Raw genomic sequence first — 12,642 nt, forward strand, 5'->3', positions numbered from 1 at the left:
AATATGGCACGATACATTCATTTAATTTGCTTATTTTAAGTATTGGATGACGTACAGTTTAAAATTGAATAACATTCCACCTTATGACTACTTTGTTCTTGTCGCGATATTAAGTATGGTATTTAATTGAATTTAATGGTTTAAATCTCAAATGACTACATAAAAGCAACTAATAAAATAATTTATATGTACATCATTTTCTCAAAACACAAGAGAACATGCATAAATACGTTATATTTTATTATACATAGACACGCACACGCACATACAAGCGCGCGTGCCCACACACACACGAACACGAACACGCACATACCAGCGCGCACACACGCACATACCAGCGCGCGCACACACACACACACTTAATCTCACGTCAACATATCTGCTAACAGCATAACGTCTTTTGATAATTCAACGAATGCATTTGTTAAGGTAGACCACTGCTAATGCATTACCTAAACTATGAAGAGTATTCAAATAGGCTAGTGCATTGAAAATAAGGGGCATGGGTTCAACCCCAGGAAGGGCAACTTTTTTTCTTTCTTTTTTTTATAAATTTAATTATGTATCTCTTAGATCCCTTATTTTAAAAAAGTGCTTAATATTAATTATTTAGTTATTGTAGGTAGTTATTTGCTAACTTATGCCAAATTGTGTAATTTGTGACACGAGTTATTTGTTTCTTAACAACGAGGAATAGGAAAACATTTTTCATAATACTGATGATATTATAGATTATTTGGAAATACCTCATTTTCTAATAACAAAGTTTTAGTTCAGAAAATTGTCCATAACTCATAAACCACACGGTTAAATTTAATTTGAATTTTGCAAACAGGTGACATTTAAGGCATATACTTGTAACTGTCCAATGGTGGCAATTTTATAGTTCCTTTTACAATGTAGTGCCCATTAGCAGTGGTCTACCTTAAAATAAGTTCGTCAACATGAATCATACAGTCTGTTCTATAGAATACGGACATATAAACAAAAACACACATAATCTTATATCAATGTAGCCAAATTGTATACCACATATTTGACTCAAATATATATAACATTTATAATAAAACAATGATTTTTTTTATATCACAAAAGCTTTAGATTATAACTTTCTAAATGCATAGATCTACGCACATAAATAAGAGTCATGCCTGGAAATGATATTTTCTGAAATGTCTAATAAAGTAAGTTTGCATTGTAAATGTCAATTTGTGAATAAAATCTTCCGATAAACATTGATTCGTAAAGGTTCGGAAGACTTTGCCATTTCAAGCGTCATATATTGTATTTCAAAAGCGTTTAGTTTGTTAGTTTGTTTACTTCTTTGATTTTCATTAGACTGGAGTAGGGGAGATTACAAGTATTCTAAAGCTACTTTTGGAATTAGATCCTGTTCACTTAATAGCTATTGTAAATTAGTAATCTGCTTATACAGTCAGTCTGAAGACAATAACGAAGACGACCCAAATAACACCAATTACAATGCTTGTGATCATCAGGTTTCTGGCATAGTTAGCCATACTTGTGGCACCAACCATATCTCCTTCAGCTGCCAATTTCCTGGCCTGCAATTAGATAATAAACGAAAGATTATCCCGTTTTCAGGGCTAGGCAGTAAAACCTCAAACATTTTTTGAAATTATATCAAGGACTTATGTCAATCTTTGTTGCAATACATTATGTTTTGATATTCTTACGATTTTCTAGAATAAAAACATATTTTACTGTCGAGTCGACGGGATGGTTACAACGAAAATAGTCCGATTGGGAGCATTTTGCAGGTGCGCAATTACGTAATATCCTTCCAGTAGAAATACTCATTGTAAGAACGTTTAGAAAATTATATAAGATACATATATCACAAGATCAGAGATGGACAAGTGTGCTTGTTTTAGAGAAAAAACTCTGATATTTAACAAAGTAATGTTCCATTTACATGTTGATGATGTTAATAATGAAGATTTTTATGATAATGATAATAATGGATAACTTTATGTATCTTTACTCACCCGGTATGCATAGAATATAGCAAGCAATCCTGTCGGCCAAAAACAACAGAGACAGGCAAAGATTGAACCACATATGTAATCCGGAGGTCTTGGCATTGCTACCACTTGGCCAGCATATCCTGGCTGTGTCATAACCTAAAATTAAAAAAAAATATCTGTATAAATGAAAATCATGATCTAAGTGTTTTTCCGCGTTTTTAACTAAGCATCTTTTAAATTAATCGCCTTGCTTCCTACCATCTCATTATTTTTGAACAACCGGAATTATGGTTACCATATAACCATATCTCGATCTTCTTAAAGCCATTTTCACGTCAAAGAATTACACAACCCTACATGTTTGTTTTCCATTATATATTTAAAAAAAACAGTGACACTAATAGATCTTTGTGATCCCGGAATTATCACTGCCATAACATCCACGAATACGTGCTGACTATTTTTCTTAATCTCGTGCAAGTAGGTCAAAGGTCAATGTTTCGAATAGATTACTTTAAGCTACTTCAAGCTCACAAACAATATATAACATGATATTCAAGGAAAAGAAAACTCAAATACGCAAAACAAAAAGTATATTGCATACATCTTATATAAAAAATCATTTTGTTCAATGTTTTATTTATTGAAGCTTACTGCGCAAATTTCTCATGTACTTTAATTCAGCTACATATTTGGCAATTCATTCCCATTCTGTTTTGGATTGGAGAGAAGAAAAAAAAATCATCAACTAAAATTGTTTTATATGTTCTTACCACTGTCGTTGTCTGGCCGAACCCTGGTTGAGCACTCGAACCTCCTTTGTTGTGCTCAACGTAAGCTGGTTGTGAAGGATAAACTGTAATAAAAAAGATACTAAATACATGTAACAAAGATATAGTCAAACACATTGATAGCATTCATCACATTTAAAACATCAATGTGAAGCTTCATTCGGTAAACTTTGGTTATTTCCGATTCTGATTTGAAAATTTGCTGCTGAATGCTTTTGAATCAGGAATGGACTCTCTAAAGGCTGATTACAATTTTGTGCAATTTCCTTTATCTGGATGGAAGAATTTACAAGTGTATAGCTTTTTCTGTTTTACATTTACAGCCCTAGGGCCGACAACACTCAACAACCGGACACTTTACCTCTGTCTGAAATATAAATCTAAGTTATGGAAGAATTAGATTAATAAATGAAAACTTGATTCCAAAGGTCAAGGTTAGTTGATAGTTATAGTAAGAAATTCGCCAAATTAAATTTGACCCTAGGAGATAGGATACTTTTGTTTATTAATACGTATTAAAATACAGGGACTCTGACTCTAGTAAAACATTTTCTCTTTCGTTTAACTCACTGTATCATTAAAATGCAATTATCTTTATTTTTCAAAATATTTTATATTATATGTCCAAACCGTTACTAATTGGCCATGCATCCGCGTCATGTTTTTGCTTCTTTTGCTTGTTACAGAACATTGGTATTATAGTGTGTAAATCAAAATACTTTTTTGGTTATCTTTTGCTACATATATTGCAATTTATTTCTCATTAATGCTACTTAAGCAACTAATATGCTTTGAAGATATTAGATCAACACAAAAAGAAAAACAATGTTTATTTTCGAGGCTCATGTTTTTTTACAAAAGAGCGTTGTATTCTAGCTTCATGTATGTGTTCCCTAGTTATTACACAGTCCGCTTGATAGCAAAACAAGAGCATGTGTGATGCAGATGATCCTTTAAGTAACAACATTATGAAAATCCATATTCGAATTATGGACCTTTGACAGTGACCTCTTATTATGCCCTAAAATGTTAGTTTGCGAAGTTTTAAATCAATTCCTTTTGGTAAAAATTCTACTAATAACTTAATTTATCACTCTCTAAAAAAGAGGTTAAAACTAGCTTCACACAAAAATAAAATATATATATTTACATTAGACATATACGCATTTTTTATTTTCTTTCTTTCTTTATTTCTTTTTATGAAAAACAAATAAGGGGGCGCTTATAGACAGTGATTCGTTATGCAATCATGTCGGGAATAAAGTGGTTGACAAAAACTTGTTCATTATCGTAAGTTATTAAAACTTATGTTCTACTTTCATTTTCGTTGTTTATTTCTTACAATCTGTTACAGCCTGTGCTTTTCAGCGCACGTAATGCGGCAAAGATTTCGGACAAAAAGACCATGTCTCGACCAGTTCGATTTGCTCTCTAAGATATCTCACTGTGTCAGTTAAGTTTTACTAAGTTTATTATCTTCCAAACTTATCTTGATATCATGTTTACCGTAAAGGTATAGAATTTCGAAAAATTATTTTATGAACAATGACATAATGGAGTTAAGAACACATTAATAGTCAACCGTTATAAGGTTTTTTTTTTAAATATAGCAAATTGGCATGCGGTTGAACATCCGCCAAGTGTTTATTGGCTGGGTTCTTTAATTATCGTGTGTAACCTATAATCTAAAAAAAGGAGGAAAAAACACAAGAAAGGAAAACAACGAAAAAGGTAGACATGTAACAGAAATAAAATAATGTCGAGTAGTAGACGAAATTTCAGAAAACTTTTAATATAAATATAAAAATCATAGAAACGCAGGTATGTTAATCATAAAATCATCTGAACTTATGTGAGATTGGAAACGGAGAGCCCCTTCGCCACTTTACCTACAATATTTATACTGTCTTAAAGCAGCACGCCTCCAAGTTCATGAAAAATTTCATGTGTTTTCATGTATTTAAAAATAAAGTATTGTGAAGCGAACAAACATATTAATTTAGACATTGCAAACGGCACTTAAAATCTACGAAAATTGCCAAAAAGAGTTCAAAAACTGCAAAGATAGCCATTACTGTGTCAGTAACGCAGTAAAAGGATGGTGGTACATGTAAATACTGTAAAACACATAACATGTAAACTATCACTTGGTCCTTGGAAATGTTTATTTTTCTTAATATCTTAGTACAAGTTTGATTTTCTTCAAATATTTTGGCTTATCATTAAAGAATCTGACTGAAATTTGATAAACTAACACAATGAGCAAAGCTCACAGTTTGAAAGCAAAATGTGAAAAGAAAATGTTAATTATTTGAAATTTTTATCATGCTCTTTATAGGTAAAGAAAATTTAGTTATAAAAAATTATGCACAAGTAATATAAAAGTTTAGGTATTTTACACAACTCTGTTTTTCAGATGAATGAGAATTTCAGCCGTTTTTAGACAATCTAGCTTCGACCAAGCTCGAAATTCAACTCCAGCTCTATATTCGGCTTTTGCTACTTTTGAATTCCGATCTTTGAGTTAGCCTAACATACATCCCTGACTCGAAATTCAGATTTGGTTTACTTTGAATCTTGATCTTCAATGTTCAAAGCTAGCTGGAAATTCACTAAAAACAGAATTTCGATCTTGTTGTAAGTGCTAACTTCCTGATACTCCTCTAAATATTTCTACTGTTTTCCCCCATTCCTTAGATAGAAAACAAAATCGCCGAAAAACACCTAATACCGGTACATGTATATCATCTATTATAAAATTACTTAATGTGAACTTTTACGGCCTCCATACGGCGCATTAATTCCCATAGTTCAATAAAAGTATCCCACCAATGAATGCAACTAACATAACATTCAACAGTCTTTTAATATGTCTTTATAATAAAATGAATGAATTAATTAATAGTGTAAATATCGTTATAAGTAAATGTAATATCTAATGTGTATTTCAACTTACTTGCATTGCCATCATCTTTATAAGGTATATCAAAAATGTTATATATTAAGCATTCCTTGCTGGGCCTTGTATTTATGACAGGGTGATTGTCTTTGACATAGGTTCTTATTTCTTAAAGTATTATGGGACGGCCGAAATAAGTTCGTACATGTTCCCTTTCAATTTGAATCTGAATTTGATTTAAACAACACCATAATGTTCATTGTTAAGTATCGACCTACACAATATCTTTTTTGACTATTTGTTTTCTTAAACCGATATAAATCGATAGACTCTTATCGCATTGGATAAACATGACATATTATATACCACATGAAATGTAAACGTATTCAAAAGATTCCTCCCCGTCAAATTATAATTACTCGCTGGAGCTGTTTAACAGCATGCGTCTTTGCATTTTTAAAGTCATATTAGGCCTCCAAAATGTATTGCTCTGTTTTCTTCTGTAGAAAAAAAATGTTTAAATAATAGATGTAGAACATGGTAGGTCCTGGGCGGAAAGGAGGGGTGTATTTTGGTGCTCTTTGAAATAAGCTGACATTTTCACGTAATCGTTAAATTGGTTTTTGTGTGGAGACAAGATACTGTATAAATACAATGTACTAATACATGTATATTAATGGTGCGATCTCCTGTCAGCTTTGAAAGACTTAAAGGCAATTCTTAAAATAAATGTAGTATAAATGAGGATTTGTAAATCTGAGAGCATAGTGTAGATATACTTATATATATATATTATATATATATATATATATATATATATATATATATATATATAATATTATATATATATATATATAATATATATATATATATATATATATATATATATATATAAATTTGGAGTTCAATTTTTGATACTATACAGTACACACGTATTGAGATTTTGTGCTCGATTGTGTGCACATATACATGTAATACACCCCTGATGAAGGCATAATACGCCGAAAGTACATGGTATCTATACTTTAGCACTGTATGAACGTTTATTTCTCCAAATTTATTGTTTTTTTTTTCCACGTTCTTGTATCCTTCTTTGGATCCAGTGTTTTTGAAAAGGTATTTTGTAGATGCAAATATTTTTCACAAACCTATATATATATATATATATATATATATATATATATTCACAACATATCTTCACTTACGGGGCCCATATATAAGACCGAGTTGAGTGGCATTATTTCATGCAGTCAGTTTTATATACGCCACTATATAGGCCTATAATGAACATTTCCATACAACAGAACTAAGGGGTACTAATTTATATATATAAACTATATATTTGATTTTACCATAGGTGAAAACATATTGACTAATAACATAAAACCCCATAATAAATATATACATTTGTGGTATATATATATATATATATTAAAAACTGTTTGCCTAAAATACGAAAGTGACTTTTTTGACGAAAGTGAGGAAAATGACTTTTAAAATATGAATTATAGAGTTTTAATATACTTTCACAATAAAATTGCAGGTTGTAGACGTATATTAATATAAACTGATTATATTAATTATCCGAAATTATCATTATGATGATTTAATCGCTATTTATTTGCATTATTTCTATACACAAATTCTGAGATCTTTCTTTCACTAACATTGAAAAATACGAAAATGACTTATCAAATATTAAATATACTGTTAAAATTGAAATTTGTACCATTAATGCACTAAGAAGGCGTATATTATCAGATATTGATAATATTTATTTTCAAAAAAAAAATCATTTTGATGATTTAATCGCCATTTATTTGCATTATTTCTATACACAAGTACAGATATCTTCCTTTCGCTCCCATTGAAAATTACGAAAGTGACTTATAAAACATTAAACATACCATTTAAATTGATGTTTTTACTAAAATTGCAATCCGTGGACGTATATTTCATTAGAAATTGAAAATGTTCATTTACAAAAATAATTATTAAGATGATTTGCATAATTTCTATACACATGCTCAGAGATCATCTTTTCGGTCACATTGAAAAATACGAAAGTGACTTCAAAAATAACAAATATAGCGTTAAAAGACGCATGTTTTCAGAAATGAATAAAATATATTTTAATAAATAATCATTATGAAAAATTAACATCCATGTATTGTCATAATTTCTATATACCTGTTCAGATATCTTACTTTTGCCCACACTTAACAGTACGAAAATGACTTAATCGGACGAAAGTGAATGTCAATATTCATGATATTATTGTTTTTATAATAAATATTTAGTCAATATTCATGATATTAAAGTTTTTATAATAAATAATTAATGTTAATTATGTTTGCACGGAGACACAGGCAAACTTTTCATTTCTTTGTTTTGAATTTTTCATTCATTATTCTGTTAATGTCCTCAAAATGAATTCAATGATGGCAAGTAAAACGTTATTTTCAAATTAACATGTACATTGCCCATCTACACTTGGTTGAACATAATAAATGTCGCTTAATCTGCGCAAGATATCTAGTTTTATATGGTGGTGCAAAAGAAAAGTTAATTCAATTTGGTCACCCAATAAACAACGAGCATGTGTCATAAGTTACATAATATATACATTAACTGATGATTGGATTACAATAGTACTTTAGCGGGATTAAAGCGTTGTGATAACTGTCAATTTAAGTGGGTGCGAAAATCATATGACAAGACGTGTTTCCATGTAAACAATTAAGCATTATATATTCATACTTTATTTTTGTCTCATTCGTTAACATACATTTTAAAATAAATATACAATTATTCACATGACCATATCTCGACTCTTCGGTTTAAGAATTTGAAGACACATTAAATCAATGAGAAACATATTCAAGACCTCTTACTCTTAGATTCGAATCAAACAGTACAATTATAATGTAATATATAAACATAACAGAACAGAACATATTTTATTACACGTAAACTGTACGGTTTCTAGTGTTTTTACAATGAATAATACACACACGTATATATCATATTATTTTATAAACAGAATATTAAAAGTTAGGTAACCACCGCTAATCGTAAATTAAAAACTGCTCGAAAAAGATGATGACTGTTAGACATTAAGAGCTTTAAATCGGAGCTCTAACGTGCGTTGTATATTTAATTCATACTTTTGCCAATTATAGTTCACATAACTTATTTCAATTATCATCTTAAACATTAAGTTTTTAAAATGATACTTATTATAGCTTATTATATATGTCTACAAATTGCAATATTATTATCATAAAATTCTATTTCAACGCTGTATTTGATATTCTATAAGTCACTTTCGTCAGGCTCACATTGAGCGAAAGGAAGATAGATGTCTGAGCTTGTGTATTGTGTACTAAAGTATATGCAAATAAAAGAAGATAAAATCGCATTGATTAAAAAATGAGTTTTGATAATATACGTCTAGAAACTGCAATATTAATATAAAATTCAATTTAAACGTTATATTTAATGCTTTTAAAATCACTTTCGCTTCCTCTCCCTCGCATTGAAAATACGAAAGTGAACAAAAGTAAGATCTCTGAACTGGTACGAGGGATGTTCGAAATGTATTGCTTATTTCTATCTGGAGACTTCAAATTTCAAGTTAGCTCAGAAGTGTTCATTTCATGCCCTCGAAGTACTCCCCGTGGCTAGAAATGCAAAGTTTCAGCCGATATATCCACTTCTTGAAGGCGTCATGATTCGGGCACATTAATAAGGAACTGATAAATGACAGATAAGTGCCTGTCGGGACGTGTATTTCAGCCCAGCAGGGAAGGATTTCAATTTTGGAAACAAAAAGAAATCACATGGGGCAAGGTCTGGAGAATACGGGGGTGAGGCAAAACGGTTACTTTTTCTTTTTTCAAAAACGCCGAAACTATTGCGGAGATATGAGAGGGGGGCATTGTAATGTAGCAGACGGATATCCTGTGGCAGGACGTCGTTTCTTATCAAACTTTTTTAGTTTCTTAAGTACTACGTCTTTGAAGTACTTAATAGTGATACTTTTGCCCTTTTGCACTTTTATTGCGACACCTTCACAAGAGAAGACAATTGCATACAAAACCTTGCACTCAAAGATCGTTTGGAAATCATTATTGGGCGTTTGTTGTGTTTAGTGGCCAAGATTGTGTTGCTAACTTTTCTGGCGTGCTCAAAATAATGGACAAAAGTTTCATCATCTGTAAAGACATTGGCAAACTGTTTTTTGGTCATATTTTGAAAACATTTGAAGCAGGTTTTTGGCCACCTTAACCCGTTGCCACTTTTGCTCATCGGTCAACAGATGTGGCACCCATCTAGCAGAAATATTTCTGACTTTCAAATGCTTCTTCAAAATAAGTGAATCGTGCGTGCCTACCTTTCGTGCAATATCATGAACTGTAAATCTGGCATCTCCTTCAATAATATCCTTTATTTTGGAAACGATTTCGTTACGAGATGCAGATTTTGGCCTACCTGATTTTGGTGCATTTTTGATGCACTCTACACCAGACTCAAATTTCTTTTTCCATTGCCTAACTGTTTCATAAGACACACAAGAAGGCCCATAAGCATTATTGAGTTCATTCATCAACTACTTCAAAGAGCAAACTAGTTTTGAGCGAGCTTTGATGTAAGCCCGTATTTCATCTTTTTTGTCGACGCTTCTACCAACCATTTTTACTACAGTGGACAATGACTGCGTGTATCTAAATTGTCTTACACTTAGTCTAACATGTACATTTATTCAAAGCTGTGTAGGTATTGAATTACCCTATACAGGTATGTATTGGTTTTTATCGTGTCCCACGTGGATCACGAGATAAAGGACAATAAGCTATACTGTTCGATATAGAAATAATGGATTCCGAAATGCATTGATATTAAATCATCATAATGCTTTTTTTAAATATATTGTATTCATTTCTGAAACTATGCGTCTTCAAACTGTTTTATTATTAAAGATTCAAATTAAACGGTAAATTCAATATTTTATAAGTCACTTTCGTATTTTCCAATATAAGCGAAAGGAATATCTCTGTAGTTGTGTATAGAAATTATGCAAATAAATGGCGATTAAATCATCTTATTGTTTTTTTTAAACAAATATTATCAATTCTGAAACATTACGTCTAAAAACTGTTATGTTAATATAAATTTAAATCAAACGATATATTTAATATTTTATAAGTCACTTTCGTATTTTTCAATGTGAGCGAAAGGCAGATCTTATTTTCAGAAAATATACGTCTACTAAGAGCAATACTAGTGAAACAAATTCAACTTAAACATTATATTTAATATTTCATATGTCATTTTCATAATTCTTAATACGAGCGAAAGGAAGATCTCTGTACTTGTGTATAGAAATTATGCAAATAAAGGGCAAATTAATCATCATAATGATTATTTTTGAAAATAAATATTATCAATTTCTGATAATATACGTCTGCCTAGTGCATTAATAGTACAAATTTCAATTTAAACAGTATATTTTATATTTGATAAGTCACTTTCGTATTTTTCAATGTAAGTGAAAGGATGATCTCAGAACTTGTGTATGGAAATCATGCAAGTGTATAGCGATTAAATTATCATTATGATTATTTTCGATAATAAATGTAATCAATTTCTAATGATATACGTCTACCAATTTAATGGACTATCATTGCTTTTTGTAGAAATTTGTAAAATATTTTTCTGTTTTACGTACAAATCTAGAGATTTAAATTTTTTTGCACAAAAACTTTGTTACATAGGTGTATGAATAAAATATGTCAATTCTGAGCAATTTGTACACTGGTCACGTATAAATATGTCATTACCGTGAAATAAGTGATGGCGCGGAATTATACCGGTACATATACAGCCTCTATACGGCGCATTATTTCCCATAGCTCAATAAAAGTATCCCACCAATGTACGCAACTAACGTAACATTTATTTTTTTTTAATATGTTAATATGTCTTTATAACAAATGAATTAATTAATTAATAGTGTTAATATCGTTATAAGTAAATGTAATATCTAATGTGTATTTTTACTTACTTGCATTGTCCGTCATGTTTATATGGTATACCAAAAATGTTAGATATTAAGCATTCCTTGCTGGACCTTGTACTTATGACAGGTTGATTGTCTTTGACATAGGTTCTTATTTCTTAAAGTATTATGGGACAGCTGCAATAAGTTTGCACATGTTTCCTTTCATGGATTCCATGAACGCGAAGGTTTAAACAATACCATTATGTTAATAGTTAAGGATCGACCTACAAAATATCTTTGATGAATATTGGTTATCTGTAACCGTTATATATCGACACAATCTTATCGCATTGGATCATCAACATGACATATTATACCACTTTAAATGTAAACGTATAGATTCCGCCTCTTCATATCATAATAATCCGCCGACGACTGCTCAACGGCATGCATCATTGCAATTTTTTAAAGTCATATTAGGCCTCCATTATGTATTGCTTTGTTTCTGCTGTAGACAAAAATGTTCAAATAATAGATGTAGAACATGGTAGGGCCTTGGCAGATTGAGGTGTATTTTGGAGCTCTTTGAAATAAGCTGACATATTTACGTTATCGTAAAATTGGTTTTTGTGTGGAGAAACAAGATTTTGTAAAAATACAATGTACTAATATATTGATTGTGCGATCTCCTCTTAGCTTTGAAAGCCTTAAAGGAAATCTTAAAATAAAAGAAGTATTAGTTAGGATTTGTAAATCTAAGAGCATAGTGTAGAAAGACTTATTTATATTAAGAATACATTAAAATTAGTCATTTTTTAGCATATATCATATTACATCGGGTATTGTTAAAACCTACATTGTTGCACTTTATAAATATAACTGTGTCAAATATTTGAATGTCCATACAGTTAGTAACTCGTTTCAAAATAAATACACGAGTTCATATGTACCGGAAATGAT

The 12,642-nt window shown here is 30.6% G+C and overlaps 1 protein-coding gene across 1 annotated transcript; it reads right to left on the reverse strand.

Moving 5' to 3' along the window:
- Nucleotides 1-221: 221 nt before the first annotated feature.
- On the reverse strand, nucleotides 222-11,881 carry LOC132733185 (proline-rich transmembrane protein 1-like). The gene is made up of 4 exons (XM_060719787.1): nucleotides 11,746-11,881; nucleotides 2,762-2,844; nucleotides 2,010-2,144; nucleotides 222-1,565 (listed from the first exon to the last, which is right to left on the reverse strand). The coding sequence occupies exons 1-4, from the start codon at nucleotides 11,759-11,761 to the stop codon at nucleotides 1,428-1,430; spliced, it is 372 nt and encodes a 123-aa protein (XP_060575770.1). The 5' UTR covers nucleotides 11,762-11,881; the 3' UTR covers nucleotides 222-1,427.
- Between the last annotated feature and the right edge of the window lie 761 nt (nucleotides 11,882-12,642).

Source organism: Ruditapes philippinarum, unplaced genomic scaffold (assembly GCF_026571515.1).
Source record: "Ruditapes philippinarum isolate M1 unplaced genomic scaffold, ASM2657151v2 ctg6434_1_1_1_1, whole genome shotgun sequence".
Taxonomy (NCBI): domain Eukaryota; kingdom Metazoa; phylum Mollusca; class Bivalvia; order Venerida; family Veneridae; genus Ruditapes; species Ruditapes philippinarum.